The sequence below is a fragment of the Apteryx mantelli genome, chromosome 3 (genome assembly GCF_036417845.1).
Source record: "Apteryx mantelli isolate bAptMan1 chromosome 3, bAptMan1.hap1, whole genome shotgun sequence".
In the NCBI taxonomy this organism is placed as follows: Eukaryota; Metazoa; Chordata; class Aves; order Apterygiformes; family Apterygidae; genus Apteryx; species Apteryx mantelli.
This window is the reverse complement of record NC_089980.1, coordinates 71,132,172-71,146,797: the sequence shown is the minus strand read 5'-3', so window position 1 is coordinate 71,146,797 and position 14,626 is coordinate 71,132,172. Positions and strand designations below refer to the sequence as shown.

Genomic DNA, 14,626 nt, shown 5'->3' with positions numbered 1-14,626 from the left:
TGTTTCTAGACTTTTATTGAATACTGTTTCCTGTCAGTCAAATGTCACACCAACTCTGGCTAATGTCCTTCCATCAGTCTATGCATTGACATTACTGAAAATCAGTCATAAAAAACAGTGGCTGAATGTGAGCTTTAACAGTGCTCAGTTCAAAATAAAGTCGTCTTCATACTGTTTATACCTAATGATACGTCTTAAGTCATTCATGAAAACAAGCCAGGGGTAGTACTTTTGCCTCCTCTTTCTCAAATGTGGGAGAAAGCTAAAATACTTACTCTGCTGGTTTCCGGCTCGTAGCTCCAACACTCGCAAAGTGAGGTAATGAGGTAGGGTAAGACGGGCTCGGCTAGGAATAACCCTATCTTTAGCCCTGATGAGTGGTCCATGGAGCTTGCATTCTCCTATAAGGCTTTTACCACAGTCCTCACACCCTACAAACCCAGAAAAGAGAATCCAGTTACAAAAAAAATGATATACTGTTCTCCAATTTAGTATTTTCTAATTTTGTCACCTGAGGACATATCTTGAATTACCAATGCTTTTCTTTACAGCACTTCTCTACATAAAGTAGTAAAAAGGTTATCTGTGTTTTGATCTGGTGAGCCAAAACTGAAATATGAAGGCTTGAAATAAGGCCTCCAGTTTTTGCTCTTTCGCCTGTGTGAATTGATAGGTCTGGAACTCCAAAGATTTAGCCATGTACTTATTCAGAGGCACTGCAAATAGTGCCACTGGAGACTAGGATTGCAGCAAGATTGAAGCTCACAGTTTGCACATCTAAAAATCAAGGTGTATATAGTTGTATATAAATGAGAAGGGCCAAGTTACTAGTAAAAAACAAAGTAACTTGCAGAGAACACGGAGTCCAAAAAAAGATCATTGTGATTGTGAGTGCATAGAGCATTCTCAGTAGAAGACTAGACCCTCAGGATACCATGAAAAATGAGTTTTATAGGTCTTAGAGTCACAACTCACGTGACAATCACATCAAGAACTGCCTCCTCATAGACCATGCTGCCTATGGAAATAACCAAAAGGAACACACTGCATTTCCTGATCCTTGTTTCACAGTAATGACATCTGCAGGCTGAACACATGATTCGTCCAAAGAGGACATTAATGAGAAACGTACATCTGCAAATTCTGACTTTCCCCCAGCACACTATGATATTTTTGATTGAGTCTATCTCAAACTGGTTGCCAGGGAAATGCATATTGAGTAGTGACACAAATTAGCAGTGAGACCCTTTAACAAAAGTCATACAGACACTGGTGTTACATAGGTTGATGTGAAAAACATGCACGGCAGGTCTTGCAGAAAATCTTTTTTAGACAGTAGAAACCAAACTAGTGAGCCAACTATTCCTTATGACTGAGCTAAAAGGAAAAGCTGATAGCAGTCATCCATGACTACCTTGTCTTGTTTTACTTCTGAAAAGGCTGTTGAGCAAGTCTATTCAGTAACTTACAATAAGCAAGAGAAGAGAAAAGTCAGAAAAGTCAAAAGAGTTCAAGAGAGCCATGGGAAGCTGTAGCAAAGACTGGGGCAGGGGAGATGAGACTTCCCAACAGACAGGGGCCAGCAGCCAAAGACAGGTCGAGGGAAACCTAAGGGGTCAGCAGGCACCACCTGGAGAGACGTCAGAGAAGGTCTTTGAGAAAGAGCAGTAGTATTATAAATGCAGTATTCAGAGAAGCTCCAAAAGATGTAGTTCCAGCTTTTAAACATAGTTAGGCACTTGATTAAATTACAGGCCTCAAAAGGCTAGTCCCCAACCCTCCCAAGCAAGTCTGAAGTATTCCTACTGAGTTCCCTGGGCTTTTTATCAACTGTAAATGAGGAGGTAGACTTGCATGTTGGTCAGGCTACAGATAGCTATATGCAGTAGCTAAAACAGGGACACAGCAGAAAGGACTAATCACAACCAATTTCTAAGAGATAACATCATTCACTCTCATCAGTCTTCATTCTAAGAGGCAAAGTACTTTTAGCAAATGAGAAAATTAATTAGAGACACTGCAGTAGTCCATGCTTTTCACAAATTTTGGGATCATGCAATAGTTTTCTTTTGTCATGGCTCCCGGACTGCACACCTGCACTACCAATAGCTGAAATCTATGATTCTTTTTTGCTAGTGCTACTGATAAAGAACATGCCGCTCCAGAGCTACACGTCTAGTTGCTTAAAATACGCAAAAAACAAAAAAACAAAAAAACAGCTGCAGAACAAATTTTTCTTGTTACACGCTGTTTTATAAGCCTGAAAGTCCTTTATAGCTAGGCTTCTAGAAAAAAAATATTTTCTTGGTGATTTAACTTAATAGGCTTTTAAACAAATTACCAACAGTCTATGTCTTCTGAGGGCAACAAAATTATTAGGGGTCCTCCATGGGCTTCCTGAGCTTACCTAGAATAATGGTGACTTTGTTTCAAGTTGAACAACTCCTGCTTGGAGAGTTGTTGCATGCAAACTGCTGAAAAACATTGCCAAAAGCAAAATGGAGACAAAGAACCGCTGTTATAGGGAGGATGTATCTAATCGTAAAGTACACGACCTTATCAATCCATGCCATGCCTCTGTGATTCATCACAACTGTGAGCTCCTGAGCAAACCTTTTAGCTGTCCTGGGGCAGTGCCCGCCGAGGAGCTCCACGGTGGCAGCAGGCTGCTTGCGACACGTGGGAGGGCAGCGGAGGGCTGCTGGAAACGGGAAACAGGGAAAAACAGGCCAAATTGGTGTCTCTTGAGTTTGCCTCCAAATTCAGCCCTAGCGCCCTGTTAGTTGACCCCCAAGCATGCACCCTGTTGCCACTCTAGCAACCAATTTTGTTATAAGTTGCAAGCGAGCATGGCACAACTAAAAGGCTCGTGACCGAATGTCCCTTGACACAGCTGTGACAACTGCAAGTTGTGTTCAGCTATCACATTTTCATTGCTATTGCAATAGCCAGTTGATGTGACTCAGCTGACAGGTGGTACCATCCCCACTCGGTAATTCAGTGACTTGCAATCATGTGAACACGCCTTTACAAGCACAGTTATAAACTCCGCACCAGCGTCTACGCAGGCGGATGATTTGATTTTGAATCAACAGAAACTTAGCACTCTTGGGGGACAGTTAAAAACATGCACATGGAAGATGCTGGCTGCAACTTACAATTATGCTAACCCAAAGAAATCTGTTGATAGAAAGGTATCTAAATGAGACCTGAGATCCTGGAGTCTAAGGATGTCAACCTAGAGGACTTGATAAAGCAACAGATAATTTCATCTTCTTTAACTTATACCTTTTATAATTGAAGTGAATGAGTCTCTATATACTTATCATAGCATTAGTCTAGCTATGCTTTAACTTTTACTACGGTTTTATTTGGCTGTTACTTTTAGTCTTGCAGAGACATTGAATCCGTAGCCGAAGTTGACAGAAGACAAACATGGCGACGCAGTCCCAAAAGAAAGAACCTATCTCCTACGATCAAGACGTAAGGTGTGAAACAATTCCCATGGCATGGGCACTGGGAAAGCACTCCTCCAAAATTAGGGATTGCTTTAAATCAGCATGGGTACTGAACAAGCCACAAAGCTTACAGACCACAGAGACGAGGGGCTACACAGATGGCATGCATAAACTGTATGACGAATCCGCCGGCTAGCACTGAATGAAATTAGCTCCAGAACTGGAAGTAGTTCTGAATTAGGACAGTGCTCAAAGTTAATTAGCTTTTCCACCCACTTCAGTTGGTATTCTGGCAGCTCAGTACATCTTGATTTATGTGTTTTCAAAGTACCTTGCTAGCAAGGCTTGTGATTCTTCTCTGGTGACAGCATGTTGAAATATCCAGAACTAGCTAATAGGATTTTCTGTATTTTATTACATGGAATATGAAGACTACTAGATAATTTAGCCATTTAACAGGCATCCTGGAATTACATTCACTATGCAGTATTTCTGACCCCATATCAGCATGCTAGTAGCCTGACTCTGAATTTATTGCACACTAAAAATTGTGGGGTGTACCAGAAGCATAGGATGGGTCACTATAAGAAAATCATAACTGAACTCTTTAGAGCATCTACTGTTTTAGGAATTACCCTGGGGAATGGGGATCTTTGTAATTTTTTTCCAGGAAACTAACAACACAAAAGCTGTCGAGTTCACTTTTTTCCTTGGAGATAACTACACAACAACTCATGACCCTTTGTATTTGAATTCTATAGCACAGATGCTGTTACAGAAGGAATGTATACATTATTATAGCCCCAGTATGGCACCAGTTTGCACAGCTCACTTGGGTTTTATTCCTCCTTTTATCTTGGCTACTTCAGTAAAAAAGTAATGATTTCAACAACAGTCTCAGAACACACCCTAAGCTGTTCTGAAATATGGAACATTGTTATAGAAACAACACGCACTTTGCAGTACTAGCACTGCAAATTAAATATTCTGTTAGAAAAATCACTTTGCGATGAAAGCTTTTTCCTGCTTTCTGTTAGGAACTTTAACATATCACAGTTTCCCCATTCCCTTAAATGATATTTATATAAACAAAATTAATGGATTCCACGTCACATTTACAGGACAATGTCCAAGCATGCTAGAAAAAAACAGAACTGCCTCTGCTCTTCTGCTTTGCTGCCATTTAAACGAGGAGTAGGCAACAAAAAGAAAATAGACTCAACAAGGATTACAAGCTGTAAAAGAAGGAACAGGATGTCATTTACTATATCCTTAGAGCAGCAGTGCTATAGTATATAATATACCTATATGTACACACACACACACACACACACACACACACACACATATATACCTGCAGGGTACTTGTTTGGCCATGTGAGCCTGGCCAAAATGCGGACAGCTCCCTTCCCGGGGTAGGGGAGCCAGCTGGGAGGATCGCTCACCTGCGCTGCTCCCCTTGGGCCAAGTCTAGACGAAAGCCAGCCTCTGCGAGCACCCCGCAGGCCACCGCTGGTCCACCTCTGTGGCCACTGTGACTTCTTCCAGCTGATGCCGGGGCTGCCTATGCTGCTCCTTTGGCCAGCGGCGGCCGCGCTGGGATGGCAACATGTGCGAGCGGGGCTTGAGCACGGTGAGCAAACTCTGGTTCCCAAAACAGCGGCACCATCCGAGGCCAGTGCCAGCCCCGCAGACATAAGCCCAGCCTCAGGGAAGAGCTCATTAGTGTGGGCAAAGCGCCACGCACTGCGGTTGCACAAAGTCCGGGCCTGGAGATAATGGGAGCTATACATAGCTATACAGCAGCAGCAATCACTGTCACGAGAGCGTGAACATACCACCACTTCTTCAACCAATCAGCTTCAGAACCTCATTTTTTAAAACCAATTTGCCAAAAACTAGACCCCTATTAGGCAGTCTTTCTGTTTTCTCCAACCTCGACTTCAAGGGACTTTACAATACTTGAATACTTCAGTGGCTCACAGACTGTCTACAGCACTATTACGTGCACTTTGCATCCAGAGGCAAATCGCTCCTCTTAAAATGTCCACTTGTAGTAAAGACATCCTGAGAGAAGTGATCATTCAGCTGAGCAGTATTTAAAATTTGCTACTCTGCTTTGCAGTATTAGAATTAGCTCTAGTGAGCAAGGAGAACAAAGATCAGTGCACACAGTAGTCCAAATCCAACTTTAATTACAATCATAAGATTCGCAGAGCAAACAATAGTAATTTATCCCAAAGTTATACTGCACTGCTCTACTATCCTTGCTTAGCTTTTATGTGGAGGAACGCTACATAAATATCTTGTTGAAATTTTCTGTGTAATATACATTGCGCTTGCAGTATGCAAGTCTTGATTCTTCTTACATGAGAGTACATGAGATTTTCCTGCTCTGCGGTTTGTTCTGAAGCACTCACTGCTGGAAAAGCTTGAAAAGCTTGTTTCAGAATATAATTTATTTGGCAAAAATTCAAAGTACTCAATTAGCAAACAGTTAATCCCAAGTAGTTTTCCCATTATTGTGGGCCACTGCCACACATTTCCTCTGTAAAAAATGTTTATGAAAGAAGCCTTACACGTCCTGAGTTTGATGTGGATGTGTAAAGTGCATTTACAAAGGAGCTGAAACTCCTAACTGATTAATAATTCATCCAATTTATATTATTGAAAGCTCAAACTCCAGTCAGTTAGCAGAGGCTAAGAATTTTATTCAAATCCAATTAACTTATTTGCAATATTTTGCTATGATAAATTTTCTATTGACTGATTTTCAGTTTTTAACTGTAATAACTGATCGCTAGTCCAAAACGAAAATAGGTGAACATGTCTTCAGTTTCTCCTTTTGGTGGCTCCTCTCTCTCAAATAACAAAATCTGTCTTTAGTAAAGAATTAGAACTGCTCAGTCACGCCTGAGGAAAAAACAAAAAAATCAGGAAACCACACTAAGAGCTGAGTTTGCAGTCATAACCGGTCACCTGAGCAAAGAATGCAAACCTGCATATTCATCAGACATAGCATTGTTCGATAAATATTAATGCATTTTCTATAATCCTACATCCAAAACAACACCTCAGAGGAGATTTACTCCTAAGCACTTGAAAGCTCAGAGTGCCTTCAGCGGATTTCACACAGTTAGTTCAAATGTCTTTGACGCAAGGGGACCACAAAGCCCCACGACTTCTACCTAGCACACGAGCATGGAAACCCTGGGAAATGCGGGCTGAGGGCAGTGCTGGCTCCTCCTTAACGCCCTGCATTGCCAATTGCCAGCCCAGAGCTCGCAGACTTGCGGGCAAGAGCCCCTCGGGTCTTGGGGGAGGTGAGGGAGGAGGAGGAGCCCCGATCTCATGCAGGGGTGAGCGGCACCGTGGGAACCAACACCTAATGCCATTTTGGGGACACCCACTCCCTGGGGAAGAGTGTGCTAGGTGGTTGGCAAACATCCCCGCAATCGAGCTTAACATTAAGCACATTTATAATAGCATGACCTCATTCTACTAAAATGTAAAACTTAAAAAAATGAGTTACTATATGTAGAGACTGAAATGGAGAAATAAAACAGTAACGTGCCTTATTGCTATCCCTTACATTTAGTCACGCTGGCAGGTAAAGCTAATTCCCAAGAACTAGGACCCAGGACTGTAGATAAGCCCCATCCTTCGGCACCGTCTTCCTGAAATAGATACTGACCTGGAGTGACACTTTCGCTTACAGATCCTCTATCCTCCCCTCTGCCCCCACCTTCTTTCCCAGGAAGAAAGACGGTTCTTAGGGAACGTACATCCTTGGGCTTTCTACGCTCTCCAGAAGTGATAATTAATCAAGGCATCCACTCCTACTTGTCCAAAACATATCCTGTTTTAATTAAAGGATGCCTTTAGAAAGGACCCAGAGAGGCTTAGCACTTAGCTGGCTATAAAGAAATCTTCTAACACAAAGCAAACATGCATTTTCCTGACAGGCATACGTTTAAGTACGTAAACTTTTCAGAACTCCAAAACTATTTGCTATACAAACATATATAATGATAACAATGACTATGATTCATTACTAGTTCTTAATAGGGAGTAATCATGATGACAGTCAAGCACATCTGGGAACAATAAAAGCTTTTGGACTGGTAACTGCAAAGTACTATGATGGGCACAGTCAGAAAGAATTTAACCAGCTTCCCATAAAAGCCATCCTCCCATTAACCCCTACGAGGCTTTCTACTGTGGTCTTTCTGCTTAGCAAATCTAACAAGCAAAATAGTTTAGAGAAGATTCAGGAGAAGGAGCACACTCAGGCTGTGAAACTCGGTGACGATACTGCATATAGCACCTTCAGTAGGTGTTCATGAAGTCTGTGCAGCAAAAGATATACCTGTGCTTTGGTGTCTCTTGCAGACTTCACAGCTAGGATTAAAAGATTACCTTCACGTTTTGAACTCCTAAAAGGGCAGCAGCTTATAGGACTTTACAGTAAACTTAAAGAAAAGAAAAACAGCAGGGAAGGTATGTAGGTGTGTTTATCACAGTTTAACTTCACTCTATGGTCAGAACAACTAGTTTATCAAAGTTCTTGGTACGTTCATTCATCTGAAAATGACTTGAGATCAAGGCATTGGTTGATTGAAAGCTATGTAAAAAAATAATCTTTTTCTGGTTATTCTTGGGACTAAAATGCACATGTCACATTTCTGGTACACCACATGGGTTTTGGTTGCTATCAGAATCCATATACATAATGGGTACAATTCAAATGAAGTCACTTCCTGTAGTTTACATGTAATAGTTTCTAATCAGCATGAACAAAGAGACTTCTCTCATTGCTGAAAGCTGAATACATTTCAAACAATCAAACTGAAAAATGCAGTTTGATTTTTCAGGTTTTTTTTCCTTCTTTCCCCCTCCCTCCACTGGCTTGGCATGAAGTCATATAAAATTAGTTCCAGAAACAGGGTAGGAGGCTAACAGCAAATTCACAGAAACAACTGCCATTTTTTATGAGAAACAGTCTCAGTTAGCATAGCCTGGTCCTAGAAAATGCACAGCAAAAGCTTCACGAGAGCCAAACCTTCCTGTTGTACTCTATCTCTCTCCCTCATACCAGTCAGCAGCAACTGTTACTGGTGCAAGACAGTGTCTCCCAGGTGCAACACCTTCTTCCATTAGTTCTTCGCTAGCACCAAATTGTACTGCTTCACTATTGCAGACAGCAAAACTAAAATCCCACTGGCCATAGAAATTCAGAGAAGCAGGATATTCAAACTGCTTGTAAGCAGCATGTGGCCCATGGGACATATTTTAGTCCCCCCAATCTATGCCTCTGACAGCAGATGTTTTACCTCTTGCAGCAGAAAATGTATCAAGCACATTTTTGGGGGGCAGATTTTTGGCAGGCTGGTTGATTTACTTTACTGTCAGATCTTTTAGTGGATAATGCTTATGCTACTGTTTTAATTTAACAGAGATGCCAGAATCTTCTACCTTTGTTCTAGCCAAAAAATATGTGCATATGTCTTCCTGAATGTACGTACATATAAACATATACCTGCACACATCCACATACACCATAACAAGAGTGTTAATACAGATGACAATTTTGTTTATGGCTGGTCAACACCATGGGCTCAATCCTGATAAATGATGTGCAGAGCGTCTAATGGCTAATGCTTAGTATTAATTAGTTGAAATATTTCCAGCATTTGCAACAATTCCTTAAAAGGGAACCTTAGATTGGGTCTCTCTGTCCTTATCTCAGACACATACTGTCATGAAACTTTTCACTGAACTTGGTTGATATTGGCCACCAAGTTCAGACCTCATCTGGAGGAGACTGACAAACAGCTTGGCCATAAAGCCTTCTCTCCTTAGGAAACCAGCCCAAACTGATTCCTGCTTTCACATTTGTGATAAAACTTTCAATATTGACTTGCAGGAACTTTCACATCAAAGATGCTATTGACTGGAATATATTTCTAGCTGATTACTGATAGTAATCCTCCAGTATAAAATACATTTTTATATAAAGCTAAACACCTCTACGGACACTTTGGAGAAGGAAATATTGGTTTATTGCAAAACATAGTGAGGAAGTTTGGCACAACAGAGTGAAGGAAAGCTGTACTTATCCTGCAGCTGGACAACTTCTACTTTCCCAGTTAACAATTCAGATCTCCCATCAGTGTTCCAATTTACTCAAAAGAAGAAAAAAAAAAGTTAATGCTGTTTTGAGCTAATGAATCCTAAAGCATATATTTAGAACACTGAAATATATTATAAGGGTTCTCTTTAAAAGCATTACTTTTCTAAATGGAGGGTCATTAACAGCCTAGCAGAACAGCTTTAGCCTTTACTACACATCTCTTGAACAACAGAGGGCACAGCCAACAATTTCAGTTATGGCATTAAACGTCCACTTGTCTGTTTTCTAGAACATGAAGGATGCTTGATTTTCTGGCTTTTACTCAGGCTTAGTTCCTATGAAATGACAAAGTATTCTTTCAGGACTGGCCCTCTAAGGTCTCGGTCCGACAACTAGTGCTAAGTATCCATATATTCACTTCTCCACATGAACTTCCTTTTTTCATAATGTGACTACTCATACATCCAAAGAGCTAAGTGTATACATGGATATCAGCAGAATCCGGTCCTATGCTTTTTACACTGTGTTTCTATTCCCGACAGCTTTAGCTTGTCCCATTTAATTGCAACTGCTTTTAAAGGCTCCAAGCTGCCTGAGGAGCGAGAAGTGGTAAGGTGAGCATATTTTAAGTTAACCCCCTCACCCTCTAGAGGTAGAAAATACAACTTCTTTGCAGATGCTGTAGCACGAAATGTACAAGCAAGAAGGTGGACTCACATCTACCTATTAAGATGTCTGCTTTGTGCAGCCCTAATTCAGACTCGGATTTTCCCCATGAAAATATGGGAGCACTCTAAACTCCATCTAAAACATTTTTATGAAAACTAGCAGAGAATGCATGCAATTTGTACTAAATACTTGAGAAAAAAATGCCCTAAATTAATATTAAAGATCAATACAATTTGAAAACAAAATGTAAAGCTTCTTTGGGAAGAAAATGGAGGAGACCCTCATTCTTAGCCTTTACGATCCTGTTAATTATTGTCCTCTTTTAAGGCATAATGTGATTTCTTGAAAAAATACAGACCCTGGGAAGCTCCACATTTGGACAGACACAAAAACGTATGTGAGTGAAAAAAACATTCACAAAAAGAAGTGTCATACCAGCCAGTCCGCTGTATTTCCATTTTCTTGTTCTCTTTTTCCCAGGATCTGACATATACTTTTTTCTACTCTAAAGACTTTCAGTGGGAACCATAAGATAATTTTCTAATATCTTGACTGATATAGTACTAAAGAAATTATGTCCACCTGAGCTTTTTAAATAAAAATAACAACAGATTCAGCAGCAGTACAGGACATTTCCCTTACAATAACTACTCTCCTCTGGTATAAGGACAGCCTTGAGTCTACTTCTCTGAAAAACAGAATTACATATTGCATGAATAGAGAATTACTGGAGAACTACATCTGAGTTGCAAAAACTTGTAGTTTTAGAGAAGACTGCAGATTTTTTTCTGCAGATACAGCATTCTAAACTCCGATTATAATATAACTCCATAAAACCCTATTTGTTCTGTTGACAGTCATCTTACTTTGAGGTTAAATAAAATCCAAAGACTTTTTCTACATTTGTTTCTGATTAATTTGCAAAATTTCTTTAAAACTATTTCAAAAAGTCATGAAAATGTTAAATAGAAACCGTAAGTCTTTATTACTAAAATACACTTCTACTAAGAAACATCCTCACAAAGTAAAATTGCAAGCAATTTGTTTCAGTTTTCATACTTTCCCAGCTCAAAGAACAAGATGATCAGCAGATGTTAAAGGCATTGTCTTGGGGGAAATGGACCATTTGTCAGACATCTATTTGTATAACTCGAGTCATTTAATTTGCATACTTACTTAGAGCTATATATGCTCACATAACCCACAATATATTTGGTGTATCTTAGGCTGCTGGTTAGACAGCAATTATTTTTACTACTTTTACTTCCAACATCACCAAGAGACCACAGAGACATTAATATTTTACCAAGATCCTTGATGTCAGAAGAGCCCCTGGTACAAACATCTTGTCAAAACATCCTCATACACTTCCCTACACTCCTATGGCTAAAGACTTTCCAAGCCACTAAATTAAACATAACACTCTTTCTTGCCTTATCAGCCAATTAACAGAAAATAAATGCTATCTTCTGTCACAGGCAAATCATCTACTTTCTCTTCCACTATACTAACTAAAAAAGTTCTGAATCAGCTGAGCTTTCCAAGGCTGTAATTCTTTTTTATTTACACCATTACAATCCCTCAGAAACCCCCAGTTGGTCAACATTTTCATAACACATCTAGGACATTATAGCATTAAGATGATCTGAACATATATATCTTTCCAACTTAAATTTTAGCTGCTTCCAATGCCTATAAGTATAAATATAAATACAGCTAAATCATCTAACACTAGTGAGACATTTGTATAATAATAATAATACAGCTCACAAGCACAGACACCACCCTGCTTGAGATCAAGGTTTTTACATCTCTGTCAAAATCATAAATGCACTTGTCTTTCCCTCTGAAAATCTTGAAAATTTAAAGGCAGAACTCACAAGCAAAAATGTTGATACTTTACAACTAAATAGCATGTTTTCATTTTCAGGATCCCAAAGTACTCTATAGAAAGCAGGTTTGTATATAAAGCCCCGATGCTTCCAAGAAAATCAGATAAGTTATCTGTCACAGAGAAGAGCAAACCAAGACAAAACTAGTAAGATTACTAGCTCAAAGTCACTCAAAAATGCCAGGCTGAGGAATACAAATTACTTCAATAAAACATAAAGCTTCCCAAGCAATACCACTGAAATTATGGGATTATTCAAGAGTTTTAAAGCAACTGCACACACAGAAATACTTTGAATCCGGTTCACAACACAAAAACAATAACTCCTCCTGCCTCCTAAGAAAAAGGCAGCATAACAACTAGTATTCCATTCGGAGCTTCCCCTTACACATAAACTGATTCATGGCAAAGTGACATTTTATAACCTTTTTCCTTCAGTGGTAAGTTTGCCACACCTGAAAGTAGTAGCTTTCAGGAGCTCAGAAACCTTTTTCTTCAGTCACCACAGAAACTCATATAGGAACTCCGGGGATTTGTTCTCCTGTTTTAAGCAGGACATTTACATATGAATTACACACCAAATTCCTTTGGTCTCATAAACTGCTCTGGACTTCCACGAAGAAAATACTTCTTCTTCTCTATCATCCACATCTTGTTATTCTTTGTTGTCTTAACAAAAAGAGCTGTATCTCTTAAAAACATGAAGTATAATGGCAAATCTGTCTCTTGCTTTTGAGTCTTCACGCAGAAGTAAGGGTTTGGAAATATAAACTTACATTTCAAGGGATTCTGGATTCCTAGATTTTCTGCCAGACAGGGCTGCTTGTTCGCCAGCTGCCATGTGTGAGTATTAATGCAGCGATATGCACTGGTCAAGAAAACATCTGATGCAATTCAACTGATTCTCAAAGACATAAAGCACTGCACGTAAGAGCCTACAGAAGTGACTGGTGTTAAGGACCTGACTGCGAGACCCAAATACCAAATTATTTCCTATTACTTTTCATATCCATTAATCACTGTCAATTAAAGAATAAACAAACATATACCAAGGCTAAAAGCAACACCAGAGTCACTTAGGTGTTTCCCATGACAGAATACAATGCAAACATTGTTTCCGCGCTCAGGAACACAAATGTAAACATTTCACAATCGTACTATCTTTAGGAAATTGAAACAATTCTTACCTTGCTTAAATTAGTGTTTTTAGTAAAAAGTCATGCTGTTCCAGCCCAAGGTGGCAGGAAACGTGCCATCTTCGCTCAGCACAGTTTTCCAAATACCCCAGTGTTCAGCTAAGTCTAACTCTGCTCTGTTTTGTTTTCACAAGAGGACCCATTCAGCACCATGTGCTCCTTTTCAGCTGTCAATAAACAGAAGCGGTGAATTCCCCAGGGCTTCACAAAGCTAGTTAGGCACAGCCATTCATTTATCCAGGAAAACAGGGCATTGATTTCAGAGAATTCCCAGGGACCAGCTCCAACAAAGAGATCAAAGACCCACCTCCTCTCCTGCTTTGCTTTTGGTCTGCCTGGCCGGGATGAACAGCGACAGGTTGCCCCAGGATGGGGCTCGAGCCCCCGGACCACCTCGTGCTCCATTCACGCTCATCTGCTTCCTACACCCCAGGGACAGCCCCCAGCGCAAACCATGACAAACCCCTGCATTCAGGCAGCATAATATACTGCATGCTAGTTCATCCGAGGATAAAAAGAAAAACAAGCTCCAAGGGAAGTCCGTCACTTCCCTCATCGGTGGAGCCTCAAGAAGTGCCAGACATTTTGTAAACTTCTCTCTTTTTTTTCTTAGCTTCTCCATCAAAAACAGAGAAATACCAGCTGTCACAAATTCATTAGGCTGAAACTTCACTAGGATGTTGGCTTTTCTGGTTTATTTCTGCAGGCTTGAAGACATAGCTACAGAAGTCTGAGGTCCAGCCAGGGCAGCCCTTGTATTGTGTAGCCATGAAATTCTCTTTGTGTAATTCATGCCAGACTACAGCATTTTTTTCCAACAAATCTAAGGTTCTTGTTTTGTTTTGGTTAGATTTTTTCTTTTTAATTATACATTTAGTCCTCGTTAGTTTGACCTAGAACAACATTTCTAATCCTAGAATTTGACCTTGCATTGAACCAGGCATTAGTGAAAGAGGGTGCTGTGGTTAAGGTTAGGGACTGAGTGTTTAGGCCACATCTCTACTACCAAATAACGTGGGCCAGAAACTGTTTACAGTCACTGAGACCACCAAGTCCACATCTCTAAACAATCCTCCCCTTCTTCCCTTTTCCCCCACAAATAGGTTGGTTATGTCCATATTCCTCACCTGGAACAGACCACGGTACACATTATCTCCAAAACATGTCTCTGTGTTGCCTGTTAGCACAGGCTGGTATTAGCTTATGGCCAGGCTCTGTGTTATTTACTATTATAAACACAGACATAAAGCTCTATAGTGAATTCCTGTCCTGTACAAAT

General features: G+C 40.2%; 1 protein-coding gene across 2 annotated transcripts in view; it reads right to left on the bottom strand.

Annotated features, from left to right (window-relative positions):
• Window positions 1-14,626, bottom strand: part of PLAGL1 (PLAG1 like zinc finger 1) — a 48,635-nt gene that overhangs the window by 11,221 nt on the left and 22,788 nt on the right. For both annotated transcript variants that reach the window (XM_067293619.1, XM_067293620.1), the window contains exon 3: window positions 276-431. In XM_067293619.1, coding sequence (XP_067149720.1) covers window positions 276-431 — 156 coding nt within the window. The remainder of the gene's footprint in view (window positions 1-275; window positions 432-14,626) is intronic.